At 48.8% G+C, this 26614-nt stretch overlaps 1 protein-coding gene across 4 annotated transcripts; it reads left to right on the forward strand.

The window, feature by feature from the left end:
- The first annotated feature begins 282 nt into the window (after window positions 1–282).
- Nod1 (nucleotide binding oligomerization domain containing 1) lies at window positions 283–25974 on the forward strand. Of its 4 annotated transcripts, XM_051202804.1 has the most exons (11): window positions 283–598; window positions 1827–2001; window positions 4909–6733; window positions 9467–9550; window positions 10609–10692; window positions 11394–11477; window positions 14187–14270; window positions 15017–15100; window positions 17931–18014; window positions 22632–22715; window positions 24895–25974. In XM_051202804.1, the coding sequence occupies exons 1-11, from the start codon at window positions 398–400 to the stop codon at window positions 24965–24967; spliced, it is 2862 nt and encodes a 953-aa protein (XP_051058761.1). In that variant the 5' UTR covers window positions 283–397; the 3' UTR covers window positions 24968–25974. The 4 variants fall into 4 exon arrangements, with proteins under 4 accessions (XP_051058761.1, XP_051058762.1, XP_051058764.1 ...); XM_051202805.1 differs by lacking the exon at window positions 17931–18014; XM_051202807.1 differs by lacking the exons at window positions 14187–14270; window positions 15017–15100; window positions 17931–18014.
- Window positions 25975–26614: the final 640 nt, after the last annotated feature.

Raw genomic sequence — 26614 nt, forward strand, 5'->3', positions numbered from 1 at the left:
AGAGTGAGGGACTGAAACCAACAGGCAGACCAAATCTTTCCTCCCTGACATTGTTCTCTTGCTGCAGTGACAGAAAAGCTAATTCATTTAGTGGTGTGGAATCCCAACAAGAAGAAGAAACATGACTGTTGTTGTTATTCAGTACCCTCCCTGATAAAAGTCTTTGGCATGACACCCTCCTGTTGGAGGTAGAGAAATGCAAGGAACAATGGAAGGTGGAAGATGGGAGACTCCTTCACTGGCTTAAGCTTTGTTGACAATGTCCTTTGTCTCTTCAAGGTCAGCAATGAAAGGCAGGCTCCTGGACAGTGGTTCTGAATCCTGACTGCCTGACTTTCAGGGAGACACATGTGGTCAAAGATGAATTTGAGAAAAGTAGCTGCTGGCTACTTGAACTATGGAAAAGCAGGGCCATCATGAGATGGGAGCCATCCCATTGGGCTGTCACTCCCACATCAAATTGTTGAAGACCAACAGGGAACATCTGGTCACCAACATCCGTAACACTCAGTGTCTGGTGGACAACTTGCTGAAGAATGACTACTTCTCAGCGGAGGATGCAGAGATCGTGTGTGCCTGTCCCACCCAGCCTGACAAGGTGCAGTGAGGGACACTGGCGCGGACAGTTGCTGACCTGGGTTTCTAGGGTCTCTTCCCCACTCCTGACCCATGCAAAGGTCTTGGGAGTATTCGGAATGGTTCACGCCTTTCACACTGGGTCCTTGCTTTTGTTGTTGCTGTAATCCCCACCTCAGCTTCCATAGCGCAGGGAGTATTGATTATAGGTGACCCTTCACACTGGGGTCTTCAGGTATTATTTTCCTTTTTGTTTCTCAGCTTATACATAATAGAAAAGATTGTTTAGAGATGTGAACTCACACTGGGGTCCTGCTAAAATGTAAATGGCCAGCGGGTGAGCTTCCTGCCCAACCAATTTATGTCTGTTTGAGGCTGGAACAAACCCTTCCCTTTTGGCTCTCTCTGCTTTCAGTGAGAAAGAGCATGGTGCTCAGTGCCTCAACACCCCAAGGGCACAGAGGCAAAGACTCAGGGTAGCCACCCACAAAGCCAGATTTAGAAGTGACTGCCTCCCAAGGTGGGACCCCATTGAAGACTTTCCCACGCTATGAATGAGGAAGTTAAGACAACCATCAGTTCCCTAAGCTTAGGGGTATCATCTGAAAGATAAGACAGGGCCCTGTTAAGTCCCTGGATAGAGAAATGAGGTGCCTACTTGAGATGAGGCAGGGAAGGGCTAGAGACACCCCAAGAACTTCTGTGGTTTCTCTGTTGACTCCTTTTCTTGGCTTTTTGAGACCTTCTTCCCCTCTGACCCTCCTGCCTCAATCCCCTGAGTGCTAAGACTTAGTGTGTCCACTATGTACAGCTCCAGATTGCTCTGCCTGTATTTTTAATGAAAAGGCCATTTTGGACATGTGATTTGACAGGAGTCTGTTACCCTCCTGCAGGGTAGTGCAGATACGCTACTTCCTCTTGTCTCTTGAGTGACTGTCTCCTAGCACACCTGTCCCTGGATGACAGTGACATGAGGTTAGGAGGGAAGGGCAGAGCAAAGTCCACAGCTGGAGGGCTTTTCCCTTGTCTGATCTGTTTTTAGGCTCACAGACAACTTTTCTTGGTTTCTTGTTGCTATGGGGATGAATTGTTGCCGAAGAAGCCCATTTTGCAGATTTCTATGTTGACTCTTAGACTGGGTGTGCTGGTAGCCAGGCTATTACTTCTGTACTAGCACCTGCATCCCTGAGCTGAGTGTGCCCCGGGGTCCTCACACCAGCTAATGCTCTTAATGTTTGTGCCATCCATAGGTCCGGAAAATTCTTGACCTGGTACAGAGCAAAGGTGAGGAGGTGTCTGAGTTCTTCCTCTACGTGCTACAACAACTCGAGGATGCTTATGTGGACCTCAGGCTGTGGCTCTCAGAGATCGGCTTCTCCCCTTCCCAGCTCATTCGGAGCAAAGCTATCATCAATACTGACCCAGGTAGGAGTCAGCTCCCGCAGGACTATAGGCACGGGTATGAAGGAAGACACCCTGGTCTGGAAGTGCTGTAATACCATGGCCAAGGTCGCTATAAAAGCGTAGCCAGCAAGGCCAACTTGGCTGCCTTGGGCTCTACCTCACAGAACAAGCCTCCATGTTCCTTCTGGTGTGGAGAGAAGAGATGGGTCTCTGGCACCAGAGTGCAGCCTAGGTGATTGCAAATGAACCGAGCACATGCAGCATGTTGCTTTCTTTTTGCTTGCTTTGCTTTGGGGGTGGGGTGGGTGGGTGGAGCCCTGTCCGGGCCTTATGCATGCTAGGCCAGTGCCTTGCCACTGTTGACCACCCCTCTCAGCTGGTTTATTTAGTGGGAATTGTGGAAGGCCTTTGTACTGAGTGCTTACTCACTGCTTACTCTGACATGACACTGCATTTTCTTCTTCTGAAAATGTGTTCTAAGAGAGCTAAGGGTGTCACTCAGTGGTGATTGGATTTGCCTAGCACACATCAACTCTAGCTCAACTTCCAATTGCACAAATAATAAATAATTTTAAAAAAAAGTATTGAGAGCATGCCAGCAACAAGGGCCCCACACTCCGATATTTAGACTCCACCCACTTTGACCTGGTGTTTTAGTAACTTTACATCTCCATGACTAAACGTCTCAGCAAAGCAACTTTAAAAAAGCAAAGTTTGTTTTAGTGTCTCGGTCCACGGTTGGTTGGCTCCTTTGCTATGTGCCTGGGCGGGGCTGAAACATGGTGGAAATGCATGGCAGAGAATAGCTACTCCCCACCTGCATGAGAGATGGCAAGGAGCTAGGAATAAGATTCAGTGTTAACAGGCATGCCACTGTGACCTACCTGCCTCTTCCCCCTACGCCCACCTCCCAGTTTCTGCTGTTTCCCAACAATTCCGTTAGATTCTGAAACTATCAAGTGAATTAAGCTTGGTGAGATCAGAGCCTTCAAGATCCCACCACTTCCCCTAAGTCTGCTGACGGGCCCTGTCATTGGCCGTCAGGGTCATACCAGATGCAAGACATTTGAGTTTGGAAACTGAAAGAAAGATCCTTCCCGGAAGAGTGATTGTTTAGAGAGAAAAGGCCAACAGCAGTGCCAAGGCTGCCTCTGCAGCTCTGAGGTCCTTAGCCAGCAGCCTCTTGCTGACGCTGTTCCTTCCTGTTCACATTTCCTGTGCGTGCGTGTGTGTGTGTGTGTGTGTGTGTGTGTGTGTGTGTGTGCGTGTGTGCGTTTATTCCCAGGCTGGGCAGTTCTTTCAAAGGACTTCTCAGTTGGTTCTTTCAGCCATGACTAGCTTCCGAGAGTAATTCCCTCTATAAGATGCCACACACACACGTGGCAGATTCATATCACAGGATTTCACATCTGTGAAATGTCCAGAAAAAAAAAAAAAAAACACTTGTCATGAAAGGAAGCCCACAGTCAATGCCTAGCGTTGGAACACAACAGAGGCTGGCTACAAATCAGCTCCAAAAACAACTTTGGGAGGGTTATGGAGATCTCTAGAATGAACTAGAGTAGTACTTACCGGATTTTATAAATTTACTCAAATTAATTGACTAGTATATAATGCAATTACTAAAATTTTGTAATATAAATTATTATGAGTTATAACCAAAATAAGCTATAAAGTATAGTTAGCGCTAAATTTTCTTTTTAGTGGGGGTTTGTGTTCTGGGGCGGGATCTATGTAAACCCAGGTTGGTCTTGAACTCTACGGGGTTTCTCTATGTATCCCTGGCTGCCCTGGATCTCACTCTGTAGACCAGGCTGACCTCAAACTCACAGAGATGTGCATGCCTCTGAGTGCTGGGATTAAATAGTGCGGCACCACTGCCCAGCAGCCTTGAACTCTTGATTCTCCTACCTCAGCCTCTCACGTACAGAGATTACAAAGGTATGCCACCATAGCCATCCCTCTTTACAGATTTTGAACAATCAATTGGACTAAGTTTATGGGAAAAGTTATAAATGAATCTAGGAAGGTGTACATGAGTATCTGACTTTTGTTAATTGAATAGTTTAAATTTAAAACAATTTTAAAGGAGCATGTAGAACACACTTTTGTTTGGCATTAAGTCCTCCCCCCCCCTTTTTTTTTTTTTTTTTTTTTTTTTGTCGTTCAGGTATGCTGGGAGCATGGAGGTAACAGGAGGTATCTCTGCCCCTTGTGGCAGCTTGGGCCTCACCCTTAGGGCTTATCCTGGGCATCTATGAATCAAGGTGCTCACCCTGGGAGCCCAGAGGTTGCATAGTCTTAGTTCGATATATTTAGTTGTGATGTTTGAGGCCAGGCAAAGATCCTCTGTAAATCAGATTAATGCCCAGCCTTGTATTTTATAATTTATAATTTATAAAAGTTTTGGCATACATTTTTGTCAGACCCTTATTTAAGAACCAAAGAAAGCCTAGGTTAATTTCCCCTATACAAGACTTTCAGCGAGGACTGACTCTATTAATCAAACAGGAATGTGAACTGTGGTAGGTCAGCAGAGCTGGCTGGCCTGGCCCTCAAGTGTGAGCGATTTCTGTCTCTAGAGTTCACCATTGTGTGGAGGAACAAGGGAAGCCTGTCTCAGACACTTGACCTGGAGGGGCCTGCAGCCCTCCAGCTGGCTAAACCTGAAGCCGAGCAGAGGAAGGGAAGGCCTGACCCTCAAGTTCTGGGACACTGGCTTTTTTAGGCCCTGGCCCTGGGCGGGGTGGGGGTGGGGGAGTGGGGTGGGGGGGGACTCCTGTTAAAGGAGTAAATGACTTGGCTCAGAGTCCGGGCTGTGGGTTGGTTTGCTTGTGCGCTGGCTTCTTTGTCCTGAGATGTCCTGTTTAATGCATCTACTCCTTGTCCCCTCACCTGGTTGCTGGGAAACACTCCTCCCTGCTCCAGTGAGCAGGTACACTCAGCAGCTGCGACACCAACTGGGCCGCGACTCCAAGTTCATGATGTGCTATGCCCAAAAAGAGGACCTGCTACTGGAGGAGACCTACATGGACACACTCATGGAGCTGGTAGGCTTCAACAACGAAAACCTGGGAAGCCTGGGAGGCCTAGACTGCCTGCTGGACCACAGCACTGGCATCCTCAACGAGCACGGCGAGACTGTCTTCGTGTTTGGGGACGCGGGAGTGGGCAAGTCCATGCTGCTGCAGCGGCTGCAGAGCCTCTGGGCATCTGGCAGGCTGGCCTCGGCAGCTAAGTTCTTCTTCCATTTCCGCTGCCGCATGTTCAGCTGCTTCAAGGAGAGCGACACGCTGTGTCTGCAGGACCTGCTCTTCAAGCACTTCTGCTACCCGGAGCAGGACCCCGAGGAGGTGTTCTCCTTCCTACTGCGCTTTCCCCACACTGCGCTCTTTACTTTCGATGGCCTGGATGAGCTGCACTCGGATTTCGACCTGAGCAAAGTGCCGGACAGCTGTTGCCCCTGGGAGCCGGCGCATCCGCTGGTCCTGCTGGCCAACCTCCTAAGCGGGAGGCTGCTCAAGGGCGCCGGCAAGCTACTCACTGCCCGCACGGGCGTGGAGGTCCCCCACCAGCTTCTGCGCAAAAAGGTGCTGCTCCGGGGCTTCTCCCCCGGCCACCTGCGCGCCTATGCCCGCAGGATGTTCCCTGAGCGCTCGGCTCATGAGCATCTGCTGCAGCAGCTGGATGCTAATCCCAACCTCTGCAGCCTGTGCGCGGTGCCGCTCTTCTGTTGGATCATCTTTCGCTGCTTCCAGCATTTCCACACGGCCTTCGAGGGCTCCTCCCAGCTGCCGGACTGCGCCGTGACCCTGACCGATGTGTTCCTGCTGGTCACTGAGGTGCATCTGAATAGGACGCAGCCCAGTACCCTGATGCAGCGCAACACGCGCAGCCCAGCGGAGACGCTGCGTGCAGGCTGGCGCACACTGCACGCGCTGGGCCAGGTGGCACACCGCGGCACCGACAGGAGCCTCTTTGTGTTCGGTCAGGAGGAGGTGCAGGCATCGAAGCTGCAGGAGGAGGATCTGCAGCTGGGCTTTCTGCGAACTCTGCCCGATGTCGGCCCAGAGGAGGGCCAGCAGTCCTATGAGTTTTTCCATCTCACACTCCAGTCTTTCTTTACTGCCTTCTTCCTGGTGGCAGATGACAAAGTGGGCACCCGGGAGTTGTTGCGGTTCTTTCGAGAGTGGACATCTCCCGGGGAGACACCAAGCATGTCCTGCTATCCTTCCTTCTTCCCCTTCCAGTGCCTGGGGGGTGGTAGCCGGTTGGGCCCTGATCCTTTCAGGAACAAAGACCACTTCCAGTTTACCAACCTCTTTCTGTGCGGGCTGCTGGCCAAGGCCAGACAGAAACTCCTTCGGCATCTAGTGCCCAAGGCTACCCTGAGGAGGAAGCGCAAAGCCCTGTGGGCTCACCTGTTCGCCAGCCTGCGCTCCTACCTAAAGAGTCTTCCCCGGGTCCAGAGCGGAGGCTTTAGTCAGGTGCATGCCATGCCCACATTCCTGTGGATGCTGCGCTGCATCTACGAGACACAGAGCCAGAAGGTGGGGCGCCTGGCCGCCAAGGGCATCAGCGCCAACTACCTCAAGCTGGCCTTCTGCAATGCTTGCTCTGCCGACTGCAGCGCCCTGTCCTTTGTCCTGCACCACTTCCACAGGCAGCTGGCCCTGGATCTGGACAATAACAACCTCAATGACTATGGTGTGCAGGAGCTGCAGCCTTGCTTCAGCCGCCTCACAGTTATCAGGTGAGGCTGCCAGGTACCTGAAATGGGTGAGGAGGACAAGACAGGCTTGGAGCCCATTCCACCAGGACTCAACCCTTCTGTCTAGGGATAGGGTGTGGCAGGTGTGGAGGAAAGCAGGTCAGATGACCAGTTGCGCTTCAGCAACTGTAACTTGTAATCTTGGGGAGGCCCAGGAGAGCTGCTGCTGTCTTAGTGTATACTGAAAGTGGGTGAAGTGTATTAGGGTTGTAACCCAGCTTAATGTTTTTTCCTCTGTAAGATGTTGCCTGAGAATATTATTACCCATTTAGGTCCCACAGCTGAGATGTGGGGAAGACCATCCCTTAAGATAAGTCTCAGGCTCAAAAATAGCAGTCTCTCACCTTTGGCTCCTGGTGTCTGGTGTTGCTCCAGGGAAAGCAGGCTATGAACTACTACTCCTCTTGCTTCTCCTGAAAAATGTAGCAGCATGCCATCTGTCTTGAGGCAGTTTTCCTGCTTGGTGGTAGAAAAGAGAGGCCTAAGTGCTTCTCCTGTTAGCATTTCCTGTGTGAAACAAATCTTGTCAGTCTCTGCCAGGACTTTATTCCGTCAGTTTGGCCATTCAGTTCTGCAAAACAGTGGGGATTTGGAGCCCATTCTCAGGTGTAGGAACCAGAGTGAAAATCCTGCGTGGACTCGGGGGGGTGTACAAAGCCGAAGGTGGCAGCCTAGAACCAAAGCCAGCATCAGTCCTCTGGGCTGTAAGTCAGCCAATCTCCTTGGCAATCTCCACCGAGAACTGCTCATGCCTGCTCTGTAAGGGGGAACTCAGCAGCAGAGCGGGATCCCGCCCTGTCTGGCTGTTCCCCATACCAGCAAAGGAAAAGGCAGCTTATAGGAAAGAAGGGCTTGTGGTCAACCAGATGGGGGTACTTTGAGGTAGGATTAAGTGCAGTAAAGAGTTGGAGAAAACACCAAATCTTGGAAATGTGTGTGTGTGTGTGTGTGTGTGTGTGTGTGTGTGTGTGTGTTACCTTTCTGGAGCAAGGTCTAGGAGTAGACAAAGAACGATAAGTTGTTAGACCAGAACCCAGGCTCTCTTTGGTTTTAACTGGCATCTATATCCTGAGCCAATATGGATGCTCAAGATAGCTTCAGCCAACTACTTAGTACAGTACCCAGAAGAAATCACATGTCCTATTTTTGAATGGTTTGCCTTCAATATGGGAGTGCGAACTGGGGACATCATACATATCACACATGCTATCGAACACCCAGACAGTTTAAAAAAAAAAAAGCTATTGCTAAGGATTTCCTTGGACAGGACTTGATTGTATGTGCCAGTCTGGAAAAGAGGAGGGGAGTACTGTTAAGACACACAGATACTAGAAGCACCTTCCATGTCAGGATTGAACGAAAAAACAAAATAAAGGGAGGACATGACTGCTGCCAGGTATGGTGGAGAGGAGGGGTTATTTGTAGATATGAGAGAACGCATAGACTAAGACAGAGACATCGGGGAAAGTCCAGAGTGGACATGACCAGAAGATGAAGCCAGGCCATGTGAGGAGGGGAATGGGGATAGCCAAAAGACCAGGAGACCAAGGAGCCAAGAGGATAAAAAAGGACCAGTGTAGCCAAAGTGGCCAAATTATACGGGAAGAACAGCTGGGGGAAGGCAGCCAGGAGGGCCCTAAAACAGGTAGGGATCGAGGGATGCTGGGAGAACCTGGCAGCTAGGGTCCACTTTGATACGTTAATAGGCACCTCAGCCGTTTGGTTCTGGGTTTGAGACCTAACAGGAATGGCTGTGCAGTGTGTACCTTGTATTTGCATCCAGTCCGATACTGTAGGGACCGGGTCCTGTGAGACTGCCCTCATCTTTTTGATGTGGCTTAGTAATGAAGCCTTTTCTGTCCTCTTTTTAATTGTCATGGACATCAGCTTTGGGGTCAAACTCAGCCGGTGGCTGTGCTTGTAAAAGAGTCTTGTCGTGGCTCGGTCACACCTGCTGTTTACTTCTCTGTTGTTTGATGCTGTAGGGTTGAGCTGTTATGCTTGGCCCAGCACAGTCTTCACCGTTTTCCGGCTGGTCTTAGTGTAGATAATACACACACATATGCACATTTTGCTCATAAGAAGATATTTTGCTGGTTCCGAAAATTTTCTAGAGAATCTGCAGTCTGTGGCTGGCCCTTGACCTACAGGGACACAGTCTCAGAGGCCCATTTTCCTGTTCTGTGTTACTGTTCCCAGCCCGGCTTGCACAGGGAGCATTTGCATTGTGAAGCTGGAGAGGCTTGCTGCCAAGACCCACCCTTCCCCAGGAAGCTACTAGTTTTCTCTTGAGATTTCCAACCAGAGTTGCTTAAAGAGAGCAATTTCCCTGGGCAGCAGGATGCCAGGTCTCCTCCTACGTTTGAGGCGGGTCAGTTCTAGTGGGAACTGTCCAGTCCTGTGCAAGTTATCTCATGTCCTGACTCCACTCCTAAAATGCAAGGGTACCCCTAGAAGCAGTGATCCCTAATGGCAGTCCCTCACATTTCAGATCCCATGGCCCCCACTGTGTGCCCTAAGGATGGAGAAACAGGATGGTGGAGACAGATGCAAGTAGCTGGCTGCTGGCACCCTTCTCAGTCTTTGTAACCCTTCTGCTTCTGGGCTGGGCCTTGTTATTGGCCCTGGCCTATAGGCAGCTGAATTCTTAGTCCGAGTACTCCCCTGGAAGGTCCTCTACCCTGACTGACAGTTGTCTTTTCTGGTGTGTTTTAGACTCAGCGTCAATCAGATCACTGACACAGGGGTGAAGGTGTTGTGTGAGGAACTGACCAAGTACAAAATCGTGACGTTCCTGGGGTAAGTCTTGCTTGAGGATATTGGGCCTGATACCTTGCCATAGTTCTAAGCAGCAGGAATTTGACGGCCATGTGGTTCACTGGTGACAGAAACCATGGCCAGTGCTGACACCCTCGAGCCTCAGCCTCCCATGTGTTGAGGTTACAGGTGTGCACCACCACACATGGCTCCTGGTTCTGTTCCAGGCTCAGCTGGTATCTAGGTAGAACTGGAGCTAGATCACAAATGCTTGTGGAACCCCAGCTCCCTTACTTGTAAAATTGGGACCCAACACAGGCAAGCTATTTTGGAGGCTATGAAGAAAAAGTATGCAGAGATAGGTTTTATAGATGCTAAAATACCTGTTCATACATTAGACTTGACTACTTTGGATCTGCTCCTAGGTCTAGGGCGGGAACATATACATTGAGTAGTAGTGGCCCAGCCAGAGGGTGGTAGGAAGTACCTTCCCCTAATACAGTAGTGCCGCAGAAAAATAAGGGAATGCTCAAACCAGGTAGGGTTAAGTGAAAACCACGCACAGACCCAAGTCAGTTGCTAAATCAGTGACAAAGAGCTTTGAGGTTTGGAGTTTAAGGTGAGGGCATGTGGCCCGGTGGCTGCTGCTGCTGATCTTGTCACTGGAGTGTTGCTGGACCACTGGAGCATGAGGACACATAAGCAACAAGTCCCATCATCCTCTCTGTTTTGTGTGATGAGAGATAGTGGAAAGAAGCCTTGCTGCTTTTCTGCTCTGATTTTTCAATCAGAATGATTAAAAAAAAAAAAAAAAAAAAGAGGACACAGGGCTTTACACTCCAGAAAACCTAAATCTCCACCGCCTGTGCCTACTTAGCTGTGTGTGATGGCATATACTCCCGTGACCATGGGGTAGACAGGTGTGTGGATTCAGCACAAAAGGGAAGTAAGGGGGCTGGCTTTGGAGCACAATCTCTGGCTCCAGTTCCTGTTTCAACTTAGACCACGGAAATCAGTAGGCAGCATGTATTCGATATAGGAGGAGATGCTCACGTGACACTGGGACTTACAAAGGCCCCTGGCTGTGCTTTCTCTCCAAGTTTATACAACAACCAGATCACTGATATCGGAGCCAGGTATGTGGCCCAAATCCTGGATGAATGCAGAGGCCTCACACACCTTAAGTAAGTAAGTTGGGAAGGGGCAGGGACCCTTAGAAGTTTCTTTTCTTTACAAATACCTGGATCACCTTTTCCATTACCCTAAAGCCTCCGCAAGTCCCATGGCTATACTAGTCCATCTGGCCAGGTGTGCTCATCTTGTGATGGAAATATGGCCCAGTGTGGGACTTGGCTTGTGGAAAAGTGTCCTGTTGGTGGTGCTGAGGAATTAGCACTTAAATCTCCCTAACTACTGGCTGGAAGGAAGGGTTGTATCTATTATCCTTTTTGGGAAACCAGAAAAAGATCCTCTTGTCCCAGGGAGCTTGATCCTTGGAGGTGTCGTAGATGTGGCCCTTCAGGCTGATGGTCATCCAGCCCTCCTGATAATGGAAACACTCACCTTGACCACTGTCAATAAATATGGGCATTCTCGAGCCTGCTACAGTGAGTGATGGTCCTGGGGTCACCCAGAGAACCCCAGGAAATGTTCCAGTGATTGACCACCAGCAGAGATCATGGGCTACCTCCTAGGGTGGACACTGGTGGCTGGTCCCAGGTTGTGGATCACTCCCTGAAAGGAGGCCCCAGGCATGGATATATGTGTGCCAGGAACAAGATCACACTGGCAAAAAGGCCTGGGTGGGCTCAGTGTCAGGAAGAAGAATGCCTATTGTGGAGTCTCTGTACAGAGGCTAACCATGCATCTCTCTCTCTCTCTGCAGACTGGGAAAAAACAGAATAACAAGTGTGGGTGGGAAATGTGTGGCTCTGGCTGTGAAGAACAGCACCTCCATTGTTGATGTTGGGTGAGTAGAAGGGACCCTACACACACACACACACACACACACACACACACACACACACACGCATGCACACATGCATACACACAGGATGTATACAGACTCTTGTCTGTGCGAGCACTTGCTGCTCTTCTCAACATCCTTGTGCCATACAGAACTTAGGGCTGAACCCCGATGGCTTTGGCATGAAAAATGGGTTGAAAGTCCCAGAGGCAGTAACAACAGGGACTGCACAAACTTTTAATTACTTTTTTAGAAATCAGTGTCATTATGATTGGGACACGGGAGCCTAGCTGTGTGTTCACTGCTGCTAGAAGGTAGTCCTGGTTTTAAGAATTTACTATCCTCTGGTTAGCTTTGCTTTTTTATTTTTTTTTTTTTCATATTAAAAAGCGCAGTAAAATTCAGAGGTATAAAGTGTGTTGATGTAAGACTCATAACACCATCTTTCTCTAAGGCACTTCTTGGCTCTGGCTGTCCATTCCTAGGCATCCAAATCCAAAGCGAATACATCACAGAGGTTGTTTAGTGATGGCTTATTTCACTTAACATGACACCCTCAAGGGTCGTTCGGTTGTCACATGGGAGAGTCCCCTTCCTCTCAGGCTGAAAGTCCTCTGGATATCTGCACTTCATTTTGCTCATCGGTTTCTCTGTCACTGGACACCTGGGTTGTGGACCCTGTTGGTGGCCTTGGGCACATAGACATCCCTGTTAGATCCTACGCGTACTTTCTGTGGTTAAACATCCCACTGGGTTGCAGTAGAACGTCGGTTCAACTTCTGGTTTCTTTGTTCATTATTACGTTATTTTTAATGTCTAATTTTATGGATTGTGTCTTTTGCCTGCATGTGTGTTTCTGTACCCCTCATGCGCCTAGTGTCGCTGAGGCCAAAGAGAGCATTTGATACCCAGGAACTAACGTTATAGATAATTGGGAGCTGCCGTTTGGGTGCTGGGAGTCAAACCCAGGTTGTCTTATCCTCAGAGCCAGCTCTCTATTCCTTGTGTCTGATTTCTTGGAGGCCCCACGAAGTGTCCCTCAGAGCAGCGCATCATTTCACACCCCCACCAGCAGAGGAGCACGTGGGCTCCATTTTCTCCATCTCTTCGCAAGCCTTGGTTTTCTGATTTGTGAACAGCAGCCGTCCTAATGGTAGAAGTAAGGTCTCATGTGGTTAAAAAGCTCCTTGCAGCATTATAATTTTTCCTGGATTATAAAAAAGGACGTGTGTGGTCGTTCTTGAGAGACTATGGGGAATATGAACAATAGTAAAAATTGTCTTCTCAGAATTACCTTTAAGCTGGATATAGTAGTACATGTCTGTAATCTCAGAACTTGGAGGGCTTGCAAATTCAAGATCAGCCTCAGCTGTGTATCTAGTTCAAGGCCAGCCTGGGCTATTTAAAATAAGAGAATTGTCACTTACGTTTGAGAACATGTAAACTCCCTTTAGCTCTTTCTTTTCTCTCTGCCTATTCCTCCTTTTACATAGCAGAAACCAACCCCTGTGAACAGAATTTTATCTTTGTTTTTCACTTAGTCTCATGTCATGGTATGATACTTTATTACAATTGATCCGCTCAATTGTATTGTGCACACATTTTCTCAGCGAAGTACTGAAAACGGGGGGTGGGGGGTGTCTCATAGGCCACACCTGAAAGAAACCTGCTGGTTCTTGCTGCTGAGCTCAGGTCTTGTTGTGAGTGGGCGGGGCACATTGTTCTGCTCCCTGGAAATAGAGCCCCTCTTCCTGTTGGCAACAGCATACCTTTCTGGGCCAGGTGCTATTCTAAGTGCCCGTATCTACGAAATCACATCTTCCTCACCACTCTGCAAAGAATGCCCTCATTATCCCATTTAATAGAGAAGGATACTGAGGCCCAAGACATTTTAATGTTTACATAAGGTTGCACAGACAATAGTTGACTGTCTTAGTTTGCTTTCTGTTGCTGTGATAAAAACCATGGCCAAAATCAGCTTGGGAAGGGAAGGATTTGTTTGGCTTACATTTTCCCATCACAGTCTATCATCTAGAGAAGTTGGGGCCCAAACTCAAGCAGGAACCTGGAGGCAGGAGCTGAACCACAGAGAAAAGCTGCTAACTGGCTCCCTTAGCTCTCCAAGGCTCACTCAGGCTGCCTTCTTAGACAGCCCAACACCACCTGCAGAATGTGTTGGTTGGTCCTCCAACAGGTCTGCCTGGAGAGGGAAGTCAGCATCACTATTCTAACTCACCACTGAGACCGAAGTGGCATGCAGGGCCTGGCTGGCAACATCCTTGCCACATATGAGGAGGGTTACTAGTATGGTCCCAGCCACAGTTCCAGACCTTGGCTTCTTGGGAGGCTGAAATCATCTACGGTGGCGGTCCCTTTGCTTGCCCTCTGTTGATCCAGGGTGGGAGTCTAGCTCCTGTGCACAGCCCTGCTTTCAGGCCAGGGTAGGCTGGGAGTTTCTTTTGAGGGTGGTTTTGGGCTGAGGGTCTCAGACTGGAGCCTTCACAAAGTTCAGAGAGGCTGGTCCCGATCTGTGCAAGCCGCCGATCTACCTGTCTGTACTATAACTGGGAGCCCAGGGCAGGCTGTGCAGCTGCAGGCTGGGGCCAAGGTCAACCCTGTGGGAGTTACCTGTTGAGAATGAATCAAGAGGGGCAGCTGACATCAGACAGAAGTGTGGCTGTGTACTCATCCATTTCTTGCCTCTGCTTTCAGGATGTGGGGCAATCAGATTGGGGATGAAGGGGCAAAGGCCTTCGCCGAGGCATTGAGGGACCATCCCAGTCTGACCAACCTCAGGTAACATGCCTTCTGAGATGTGTGCCCCAGGGGCCCGGGGGGGGGGGCTGTTGGGAGAGGGGTGGCTGGCTTTCTTACTGGGGCAAGATTGATTGGCACATGGCTTCTCAGTGGGTATGAGGCACGGAGGGAGGAGCTTAGCTCAGTAAACAACAGAGAGATCTGTAGCCCCTCCGCCCTCTTGATGTGACCTTCAGGGGAGGGGACTGGAGCAATTTTCAAGTCCCGATAAAACCAAGGGGACACTATCCCCTTTGCTGACCCTTCCACTTTCACAGATAATGAACAGCCTTCCGTTTGCACCCTGGCCTGATTCCAGCACCTTGGTGTCTTGGGGTCTCGTAGGTTCTACCATGGAAGGAGGGTCCAGGACTGTAGCCAAAGAGACCTTCCCAGGTCTTGTCATGGGCTTCTGAAACTCAGATGATCTGAGCTGCCCCATGAATGCCCTCACACATACAAGCCCGGCACAGTCCACTTTGGGAGCACCAGAATTCCTTGGCCTTCAGCTCATATGCAAAGCCCTGAGTTCTAGCTTAGTTTTCTACCTGGTCTTTTCAGAAACAGCCATAAGCCGGCCCTTACACTCCCATGCAGCAAAGCCTAGGCACTTGCTGATGGGCCAAGCACACTGCTTCCTGCCTGGGACTGTGTCCAGACAGAAACTTCCCAGATGGCTGAGTGTTGAAGGGAGGCCACCTGTGCATGTGTCTGTGATAATCCATCCCATATGTTTTTCTTCCTAGTCTTGCATTCAACGGCATCTCCCCAGAGGGAGGGAAGAGCCTTGCACAGGCCCTGAAGCAGAACACCACCCTGTCAATATTCTGGTAACATTTTGCGTCATTTCCAAGGGTTGGGCTGGTTATTAGTCCCAAGGCTATGGAATCTAAAAGGAAAAGCGCTTCTCAATTATAAAGGAGAATTAAATTTCCCCCAGGCACTTCCACACACCCAGGTATAACACATGGATGGAGAGGGCTTTGTCACCCTCAGCTTCCCTGAAGGTGCCAGAAGTCCCCTCGAAACACTCACCCAGGCCCAGATTTCATGCACTCATCCAAAATATCCACATCTCTTCTTGCACACCCCCTCTTGCACGTCCCCTCTTGCACGTCCCCTCTTGCACTGCCCATGCTGCTGCCTCTTACCATATGCATACCTCATGATTTGGCACCCATGCCCTAGATGGCCTATCACTAGAAACCTTACATTTATTAAGTGGATGTTATCCCCATGGTGCTTTTGGTCACCCCCCACCTTTCTGGTAGGCCATTTAATCCTTTTTCCTCCTTATCCTTACTTGTGAGCAAGTTCCATTACCCCACGTGTCATCCTCTTGCCTCCCAGTGTTCGTTAGATCTTGCTAACATAGCATTAGTTACTTCTCTTGCTGCTATTACAATATACCTGGCAAAAGTAACTCCAGGAGAGAAGGATTTACTCTGGCTCATGGTTTGAAGCTTCCATCCATCCCGATGGGGAAGGCAGGGCAGCAGGAACGTGAAGCAGCTGCTCACACTGTCAGGACGCAGAGAGATGAATACTGATACTCAGCTTGCTTTCTCCTTTTGATTGGCTGTGGTGTTTGGGCCTGTGGGATGATGCCATCCACATCTACCTCAGATAACCCGCTCTAAAAACTCCCCACAACATAAGGGGTTTATCTCCCCTGTGATTGTAGATCCTGGCAAGTTGACCATCGGTATAAGCCATTACACACAGTTATTGAAAATCCCACATTATGTCCAGTGTAGTGGAGAATACCTGTAGCTCCAGCCAGAGGACTGCAAGTTTAACACCAGCTGCCGTGAGAGCCTGACACAGACAAAAACAACATACCTCATGTTTGAGAGCTCTGACACTAGATGTGCTGCCCAGTCACTCATTTTTAATTATTTCCCTTCCAAAAAGTTACTATCTTAAAATAATGTATGCTTTTTAGAAAACGATATACAGATGAACATCTGAAAAGGAGGAGAAAGTGCTTCTCATGGTTTTCAAATATTATTGTTCTGTTCCCGTCTTTTTGCATATTCGAATGTGTATAAAACAGAATAGCATTTGGCCATTACAGCTCTTTACTGTGCATTCTGTGCATTGCACATTTGAGATATCCATTCTGGTCAGGATCTCGAGCCTCCACACAGCTGATGTTTTGGCTGTGGCTTGGGGCTCGCTAGTGCATTGGATGGTATATAGAAGTATCCCTGGTCTCTCTACCTGTTAGATGCCAGGAGTACCTCAAATTGTGATGGTCTCCCTCTAGGCACTGTTAAGGGTTCACAGACAGCAAAATCACCGTGGTTGAGAGCCACTGCTCTACATGGACAAGAATGCAAATTTCTTAGTGCACCTTTCACTATGTGGACTCGTCCCATAGCCCGGTGATGTCTAGAGCACCCTAACCCTGCTCCTACTCTATTCTCCCTTATTGTCTCTAAGGCACACTGCACCTTTGAATGGATGCTTACTATTTATCAGTTTCTTCTGTTGACAGGTACTTAAAATAGTTTACATTTAGCACAATGAGCACAATCCCCCAGTGTGTGTTGCAAGGCCTAAAGCTGTGTTATACATCTTTTTCCTTTTCCGCACTGAGGTTCAAGCTCAGGGCTTTAGGCATGTTGGACAAGAACTCTGAAACTGTGCTATATTCGCAGCCCTTAAATTCTTTTTTAAAATTTGAAATGGAGCCTCATTAAGCTAGCTGGGCTGGCCTTGAACTCACAATCCCCATCTCTGCCTCTGTGAAGCTAGGATTACAGATGCCTCTTAGCTTTGATGGCCATCTTGCAATGTCAGTGTGAATTTCTAATCTGATGACTTTCATCCTAACATGAAATACATTTAAGATTGGGGTAGAGGTGACCAAACTGCATTGCAAAAAAAATGATCTTTTAAACAGCGCTAATTCCACGGCAGTCTTGTTATTCTTTCAAACATTGGAACAAGAGGGTCCTCTGCTGTTGACATCTGGGAGTTTTGGTGCTTTTTTCCATCAGCTGCTGGGTTAGAGCAATTGAGAAGCTCCCTCAGTTTGTGGTAGAGTCCTTGTCCTTCACAGTAGCCTCAGAGCACAACTGAGAAGGTTCACCATACAGGTCTTTTCCAGCTCTCCATCGTGACCTGGATGTGTGCTGCCAGTGGCATTCAGAGGTCTGGGACTGGACGCTGACCTGGGAGCTGCTGACCTGCAGGCACTGGCTGCTTGTATTGAGGGCTGTCACTTCTATAAAATCCAAGGATGGTGGTGGTGTATGCCTTTAGTCCCATCACTTGAGAGGCAGAGGCAGCTGGATCTCAGTGAGTTCAAGATCAGCCTGGTCTACAAAGTGAGTTCTAGGACAGCCAGGACTGTTATGTAGAGAAACCCTGACTCAAAGAACAAACAAACAAAAGCAACCAAGGGCTCTATCTGGGCCGGCAACTGCACTGAAGGAAAGAGGGCAGGAAACAGCTCAGGGAAGGATTGACTGGAAGCGAGTGCTCTTGTATAAGTTTATTGGCCATAAGATATGCAGGGTTTCAGTGTCGACTGGGAGCCCTGGCCCTTAGCAAGTGACATAGGGCTGGAGGGAAGGTCCTGAACAGCCTCTGTGAACTCACAAAGAACATCTGTCCATCAGCACTCCTGACTCAACATTTCCTTTCTTCTAGGCTGACTAAAAATGAACTTAATGATGAGGCGGCAGAGTGCTTCGCTGAGATGCTGAAACTCAACCAGACGCTGAGGCATTTATGGTAACTCGTGGGGCCGGGGCCTGGACTCTGCTTCCATGAGTAGCTCTTGCGATGAAATCTACATGGCACAGCATTCAACCTGTGAAAGTTTGGAGAAGTTTTGTTTGGTTGGGGTTTTTGTTTGTTTGTTTATTTGTTTGTTTGTTTTTTGCTGGGTAGTATTGGTGCACGCCTTTAATCCAGCACCCAGGAAGGGCAGAGGCAGCCAGATCTCTCTGAGTAAGTTCCAGGACAGCCAGAGCGACACAGAGAAAGCTTATCTCAAAAACAAACAAACAAACAAAAAAGAAAGAAAGTTTAGAGGTTCTTCATATCACAAAGTTGTACTGCTACACCTGTGTGGGTCTAGACTGTTTGCTGTCCTTCTCCCAAGCCCTGTTCTGCCATCTCTGTGGTCCGGTGATACAATTCTGACTTTTGTCCTCATGGTGGCATTCATATAAATGGTGACATTCAGTCTGACTGTTTATCTGTGTTCATTAGCACAGTTCCCAAGGTTAACCCATGCATGGCAGGCATGTATTGGCAATACCTAACCTCTTAAGGCCACATGATTCCAGGGAATGGAGATATGACATTTGTTCATCACCACTTGATAAATACTGGGCCATTTCTTCTTCCTAACTATTCTGAGTAACGCTGCCCCTGAGCATTTAGACACATGTTTCTGCAAGGGCGCATTTTCATCTTGTTTGGGGATGTACTTAAGCACAGACTTGCTGATAGCATAGGGAGGGAGTATGTTTAACTTTCTGGGGAAATGTCACACAGCTTTCCAAAACGCAAGCCAGAATTGTAAGGACCACTTTCTTCCATCCCCACCAAAAGCTGCTTCTCCTTTTTTGAAGCAAATCATTTATTGGTTTGTTTGTTTGCTTGCTTTCTTTTTTAAAAAGAGCCAATTATCCTCTCTTTCCCAGAGAACTTTTTCTTCCTAAATCTTCTTCCTTTTGTGTCATGATATGTTTGCATGCTTGCATGCGTGTGTGTGTGTGTGTGTGTGTGTGTGTGTGTGTCCCTCTGTGTTTAATTATAGTTGCTGCCAAGAGAATAAGGGGAGGGTTACTTGAGTTGGGTATACTGTTTGCATCAATGAGGGATGTGACTCTCTATTCCCCTGTAACCCTTAGCTGCCTGTCTATGAGCTTCTTTGGGAGAGGTAGGGTCTTATCGGCCTCTTTCCCATCCATGATGGAATGTTGATGGCCCAGTCTTGTGTGGGTCTTGTGAAGATTGCCACAGTTTCTGAGTCCATTGGTGCAACAGCCATGTCATGTCCAGGAGACAACACCCCTCTCCATCTTGCAGCTCTTACATTCTCTGTGACCATGACGTTCCCTAAGCCTCACAGGGACGGTATGTACGTCCCATTTAGGGCTGAGCACTTGGCCGTCATTTGTTCTTAGCACCCCAACCAGTTACTACATGTAGGGTCCCCCACCACAAACAGTTTGGGTCTCACCAAGGCCGAGTGCAGCATTGTCCTATGGGTAAGAACCTAAGTATTTAGAGGACAGTTTGACATCATGTCCATTTAGCAAGACAATGTTTTGATTTTGATTTTCCTCATGGGCCAACAATGTTGAACATCTTTTTCCACACACCTCTCGGTAGCACAAATTCTAATTGTTCTTCATAATAAAAACTCAGAGGCAGATATTGGGGGTAATGCTGAAGATCAGAGAAGCAAAGCCGCCAGCCACTAGAGAATTCTCGTCTCTACCAATGCTCAGACCGAAGGGGGATTCTGTCCTCAGAATGTACTGCTCCTCAGACTGCCTTAACTGCTTAGACTGCATCGGTCTTTATGAAATCTGACTGCCCTCTCTTGTCTCCTCCCGCCTTTTATCCCCCTCTCTGCCCAGCCACATCACTCCTATCTCCACTCCCCAGTGCTTGGAGTAAAGGTGTGAACCCAAGTGCTGGGATCACCTTGGTGTGAGCTGTTTTTCTTTTAGACTGGATCAGTTTCATGTAGCCCAGGGTGGCCCTGAACTCACAGAGATCAGTCGGCCTCTGTCTCCCAAGTGCTGGGGTTAAAGGTGTGTGCCACCACTGCCTGGCCTCTATGGCTAACTAGTGTGGCTAGCTTTGCACTCTGATCTCCAGGCAAGTTTTATTTGTTAGATTATAAACAAAATATCACCACGCCTTTCTTCCCGGTCAGCTATCTTTGAAGCATTATCTTCTGTAAGATGTGTAAGAACACCTTATTCTGTATATGAGGCACTTTGTACATAGGTTTGCAGGCATCTTCTCCTTCCTCTGGACTTCTCACTCCCTGGCAGAGATGTCTGAGGCATACACATTTTTGGTTTTGACGAAGCCCAATTTGCTTACCTTTTCTGTAGCTGTTTGTGTTTGAGGGATTTTACTTGATGGAATATTGCCTAACACAAGGTCACAAAGATTTATATGTAAGTTTTTGTTGTTCCCTTTAGTTTTCCTCCCAAATTAGGTAGACAGTTGTAGTCATTTTGGGGTAGGTGTGTGTGTGTGTGTGTGTGTGTGTGTGTGTGTGTGTGTGTGATAGGTCAAAGTCCAATGTCTTTCTTGATTATTCTCCACCTTATTTTTTAAGACAAAATACTCCCTCAAACCTAGAGCTCATCTATTTGGCTAGACTAGAGAACCTCTCTTTATAGGAGTGACAGGGATTAAACGCGGTCCTCATACTTGAGCATCGAGCATCTTACCTGTCATCTTCCTAGGTCCCCGTTTTGAGTTCATTTTAGAATATGGTGTGAGGCAGAAGTCTGTTTTCATCATTTCATGTGGACATCCAGTTGTGTGGGAGCATCTGCTGCACAGACTTCATCAAGTGCCATGACATGCTTGTCCAACAGTTGATTACATGTTCAGACAGATTCTAGCCGGCCATTCTACGTGTCTATCTTTTACCAGAGGATCCTTATATGGACCAGTCTGGTCTCAAGTTCAGGGCCGTCTTGCATCAATCTCCAAAGTGTTGAGATTACAGGCTGCACTGTCCTTTTGTAATCAAGTTCGTTCTTTCTCAAGACAGTTTTGACTACTCTGAGTCCCTTGCATTTGAATTTAGAATCACTTAGTGGATTTCTGAAAAGAGCCAGGTTTTTCCCCCCCTCTCTTCCTTTTCTCTTTAATTTTCAGATTTTCCCTGTTCCCACCTCTGGGTGCTAGGCCCTTCAGGTTGCAGAACTCAGAGGCCTGGAGAGCAGATGCACAGCCATGCTGTTCTGACTGAGGGTGAGGCTGTGGCAGCCAGATGTGCCCAGCTCTGAAGGCTGTCTCTGGTACACTAGGTGTGCTTCTTCTTCTTCTTCTCCTCCTCCTCCTCCTCCTCCTCCTCCTCCTCCTCCTCCTTCTTCTCCTCCTCCTTCTTCTCCTCCTTCTCCTTCTCCTTGATCTCTTCTCACATATTTTGCTATTTTTCTATTTGTTTGTTTGAGGCAGGCTCTTATTTTATAGTTCAGGCTGGCCTAGAGCTCAGGGTACGATGATGAGGAGAGCTTTGTGCCTCTGCTCACCATGCTCACTCTTTTCCTTTAATGACACACACCAAGCATGCAGGGCAATCTTGTACAAGTTATTCCACCTTACATTGAGACTTAGAGACACAGGAGGTTCGGCAGTTCTCTGCAGCTAGACAGCAGGGTGATGTGAGAAGCCTCCTACAACCTTGCTAAGCTGCCTTTGTAAGGAGCCTGGCTCCTACTGTCTCTAAGCCCTTATCCATCCTGCTAGCACAACCCTTGTCCACCTGCAGGGCCTCCTTCACAGATTAGTATCCAGAATTTCTAAGGCTTGGGGTCAGCAGTAGCTTCGTGTGCCCACAGCCTGGTGAAAGAGAGTCCCTGGTAGAAGAATGTAGACACATTCTAGCCTCCTTCTGAATTTACGTTCTGGTTAGGTGAAAGCATGGCTACCGACCAGGTTCCAGGCTGTAGCACAGAGTCCATGATGTAAGCCAGGGCTCCAGCCTTCAGGTCAGGGCTCCAGCCTTCAGGCCAGGGCTCCAGGCAGTGATTACCTCCCCAGCCTTGCATGTACTTTGCTTGACTTGGTTCATCATGTCTTGTCTGCAGCTGTGTCAATGTACCATGAGTGACAGCCACAGCAGAACCTGCCCACTCTTCTTGACTTTAGGGAGGAACTGTCACCATCTTATAAGGTTTTGGGTTCCCAAAGAATTGATGACAAGTTGGTAGCTACTTTAACTTCTGAGCTTAAATACCCAAACCCTTACTTTCTGCCCTGCCTTTGACTATCTGGAAGGAGATGATGGCAGACAGCATGTTCTTGGTGTTCAGATTAGTGGTCTCCAATCCTTTGGGGCTGGGGATCCCTGCAATGAAGGACACACAGAGAAGTGGAAATGGAGAGAGAGAGAGAGAGAGAGAGAGAGAGAGAGAGAGAGAGAGAGAGAATCTGTTTACAGAGAGTCTGAATACATCGCAATCACTGTGTAAAAGACAAACATTGAAGATTTTCAGGGCTGTTCATTGTTCTCCTGTGTCTGAGGCACCGTTCACCCCATGAGGACTTATGGGAATGCTGTCACCACCTAACCCTGACCCCACAGGATCCAGAATGGACCCAGCCTTCTGTGTTGACACAGGTGTTCTCTCCTTTCAGGCTTATTCAGAATCATATCACAGCCAAGGGGACAGCCCGGCTGGCTGAGGCACTGCAGGGGAACTCCACCATAACAGAGATTTGGTAAGGCCATGCATGCTCATGTCACAGCACCCGGTGCCAGGGTCCCTGAGTAACTGCTGGTGACCACTTTATGGGGTCTTGGAGTACCGTTCCACTCCCCTCTTACCTGTGAGCACAATGTGGGGAGGAGGGATCCTAGCTCGCCGGTACTCTAGAAATGTGTCCTGGAACCTGGGCCTGGGGGTTCCCTCCCAGTGTGATCCATGGAAGCTGGCAGAGGGCAGACACAATTCTTGGTGAGGACACAGAGCCAATTGTGGATTCTCTGAGGCTAATGGAGCAGCCTCACCAGGAACTGAAGTCCCAAATTCAGGGGTAGATACCATTGATCATTTTCTACCGTGTGAGTGGGGAGAAGAATTCCAAGCCCCAAGACCTACTGAGCTGTAGACCTCCCCAGTCTTGGCTCCTGAAGGGTGTTATCGGCTTTGCCTGGGAAATGCCACTGAGTTACAGTCTAGTTCAGGGGCTGCAGCCAGCATTATTTTGAAGTTAAACCAAGGACAGGGTACCAGGAGAATATGAGTTATCTTACTCACCTTTCCTGAGGGGTGCACATAGATGAGTTTCTTTAAAGGCTGGCTCGAGAATGTTGCCTCTTAAGTAATTCTGGAGCCTTTCAAGTTGACCATCCTGTAGAATGTGGCTCTTACAGTCCCAGAAAAACACTTACAAAGAAGGCTATCACAGAGATCAAAGCCCAATAGAGAGGTACTGTGGTGGTTGTGCTAAGGCCCAGCTTTCTGTGAGGCGGTCCTGACAAGTGCCTTAGGAGCAGGCCTACCTCCTGAGATTCCCAGGCATTGGCGCTATGTCTCCAACAGTCAGTGAGTAACATGAGCTGCAATGCCAGCCTGGGGCTGCTGCTGAGAATCCAGTGGTGAACACATGTGAACTCATGGGCTCACTCCGAGGTCAGGGAAGGGGAAATAATCAAGTGTAACCATGGAGGCCGCAGGATCAGGCAAGGCAAGGCAACGAGGCAGTTGGACACAGGACAGGCCTGCTAAGGAGGAGACTTTAGACTAAGCCACCAAGGAAGGATGGGAGTTGGAAGGCTGGAGTGGGTCTAAAAGTGCTACATGTTGGAGAAGGGCACACACACAGGCTCAGAGTTTGAGAGAGTGTCCACCAAGAACTACACATAGCCAGAAATCATGGCATATGCATTTAGCCCCAGTAGTCAGCTCTATGGGAGTTTGAGGCTAGCTTGATCTACAGGGAGACTGACGCAGAAGCATCAAGGCCAGCCTGGGCTACATAATGGGCTACCATATCCTGTGTGGTGACTGACACTGACTGTCAGTTTGGAAGGATCTAGAATCACCTATGAGGGAAAGTTTCAATTGAGTTAACCGGTGTGGAAAGACCCATTCCATGTGCTGGGTGGGGCCTCAGGCTGAAGAGAGACAGATAGACACATAGATGACAGACAGACAGAGAGCACGCAGAATGCCAGTGCTCATCTGTCACTGCTTCCTGACCGAAGATGCAATGCGACAAGTTGTCCCACGCCCCTGTTTTCTGCCATCACACCCTCAAGTGGTTAACACACACTGTCTCAAAGGAATCCACAGTAAACTGGTGTGCCAGAGACTCAGGTGGTGTGGGGGAGGGGGAGGGGGCAGGAGGAAGTGGGGAGGTAGGCAGAGCCTAGGCAGGAAAGGTCTCGGGGTCAGATCGTGAACGTTAACCTTTACACTGGAAGCAGGGGAAATCTAGTGAAGGGTGTGAAGAGAAAGAGGATGTGGTCAGGCCAGAGCACAGCTACTGGGACACAGTAAGTCCCTGCTGTATCCAAAGAAGGGCCTGGGCACTCAGAGAACTCTGGTAGCAAGTACCCAGAGATGGGGGAAACCAGAGTCCATGATGTCCCCCTGAGAGAGGACACAGTGCCTCGGGAGGAGGAAGTCAAGAGAACTGGAAGCCTGAAGGCTCAGAAGAAAGATGAAACTTGGAAATGTCATTAAACTCGGGCTTATAGAGGCTGCTAATGGGCCCGGTGAGGTCCAGTAAATAGAGCAGGGCAGCTAGTAAAGGCTGGTATTAAATTGAAGTATAATACAGATAGGGTGTGCTCCTTCACTTCTGGGTTCTATGAGGCACACACTTACTGGGAAGGGGCGGATAATACTCTATTACACTTTGTGTAAAATGTGTCTTTTCTCCTTTTCACCAGTCTCAATGGAAACTTGATTAAGCCGGAGGAGGCCAAAGTCTTTGAATATGAGAAGCGGATCATCTGTTTCTGATGGCCATTCCTGTACTGGATCTTTGCTCCTCAGTCACAGATGGCATTGTGCAGTCAGCAGGGACAGGGGACGTCATTCAGGGCCTGCAACAAGGGGACTGTCAGGAGCCCTCCCCTGCAGATGCTCGCACTGGCAGCCCATGAGCCGTGGCGGGGACTCTGCAGGAGGAGAGTATCTTAGGAGCCACCATCATCACTCAAAGCCAGCAAGGCATTTTCTATACGAAGAGCTGTCCCTGCACATACACGATGTCTGAAGATGAAGGAATGAGAAGCAGAGGAGACCCACGTCATCTCCCACAGATGCCTGCCTGAAGGACTCATGGGACCAATGTCACCTTCAGGAAAGGGCTGGGAAACTTGGGCAGAGCTGACAGCAACTTTTCAGAAAGAAGACACCTGGTAACCACACAAGTATCTTGAAACCTCCTTCCTCTCCTCAGTACCCCGCACTGTACATCTGTTTCTCCCTCACAGCCATGGTTACAGAAGTAGGCCCACTGGAGAGGGCTCATCAAAGGGCCCACAGTGAGCTGCTTGTCAAGGACTCATCACAGATTTTGGTTTCAGTTCTGGATTCTCCCTGACTGCAAATGAGACTCAGAGGATGCCCTGCCCTCTAAGGCAGTCTCTGAGGAACTCAATGCTTTAAGAGTACTGGGGTCCCACCCTGAGATTTTACCTTTCTCTACCTGCCCCAGGAGGGAGGATCAGTTCCCATCCTCCACAGCATCATGGCTTGCCTCGATAGTCCTGAGATCCCAAGCAGAACTCTCCCTTGCCTGTGAGCAGGAAAGTATCTTCATACCCTTGGTGTTGGAGGGGGACTGAGCACAGCCCAGACTCAGGGAGCCGGCTGATAGCTCGACCAGCAAAGCATGGCAGATACCAACCACTGTGGTGGGCATGTGGGCATGCCCAGCAGGGCAGGATGGTTGGGGATGTTGCCAGATAACATGCTCTTTTGCCACCTCATTTGTTAATAAAATATTGAAAATGCTCACTGTCTCTAATGGCTAAGTCTGGGGGTTTCTGAAGGGGCTCTGCCTGGAAGAAATGCTGTGAGCCTTGAGCCTCAGCATGGATCACTGCAGTGGGGCTTCTAGGGTGTCATGATATATAGAAGGAAGATAAACAGAAGCCAGCGGTGTCACCAACTTGATTCTTCCTAGCCACCATCCACCAAGGAAGAAGAAGGTGGAGGCAGCATCCAAGGCCCCTCTGCACAATCTCTGAATGCAAACAGGAGCTGCTTTCCTGAGTCAGGACACATGGGCATGTCAGGGTGGAGCAGACCCCATTCCACACCATCACTAACACCCAGTAGGTTCTTGTGGTGATATACTGTTTATGATTTATTAAAGCTTGACTGAAGATTCAGAAAAGCAAAGTCAGCCTCAAGCTATAGAGATCAGGCAGTGGTGATATACACCTTTAATCCCAGCAGCCAGAAGCTAGGAGGTGGTGGTACACACCTTTAATCCTAGGACTCAGGATTAAGAGATAGATGGATTTCTCAGAGCAAGGGCACCCAGATCTACACAAGAGTGAATCAGTCTAAAAAGGGAATTATAGCTCGGGCCTTTAGTCCCAACATTAGGGAAGTATATAAGACAGAGGCAAGGTCTCAGAGAGGCATTTCGTTCTC

The sequence above is a fragment of the Phodopus roborovskii genome, unplaced genomic scaffold (assembly GCF_943737965.1).
Source record: "Phodopus roborovskii unplaced genomic scaffold, PHOROB, whole genome shotgun sequence".
Lineage (NCBI taxonomy): Eukaryota > Metazoa > Chordata > Mammalia > Rodentia > Cricetidae > Phodopus > Phodopus roborovskii.

Coding starts and splice junctions, on each gene's coding strand:
- Nod1 (XM_051202804.1), top strand. CDS start 398: ATGGAAAAGCAGGGCCATCATGAGATGGGAGCCATCCCATTGGGCTGT. Junction 10,693..11,393: donor AGAGGCCTCACACACCTTAA/GTAAGTAAGTTG, acceptor CTCTCTCTGCAG/ACTGGGAAAAAACAGAATAA. Junction 22,716..24,894: donor TCCACCATAACAGAGATTTG/GTAAGGCCATGC, acceptor CCTTTTCACCAG/TCTCAATGGAAACTTGATTA.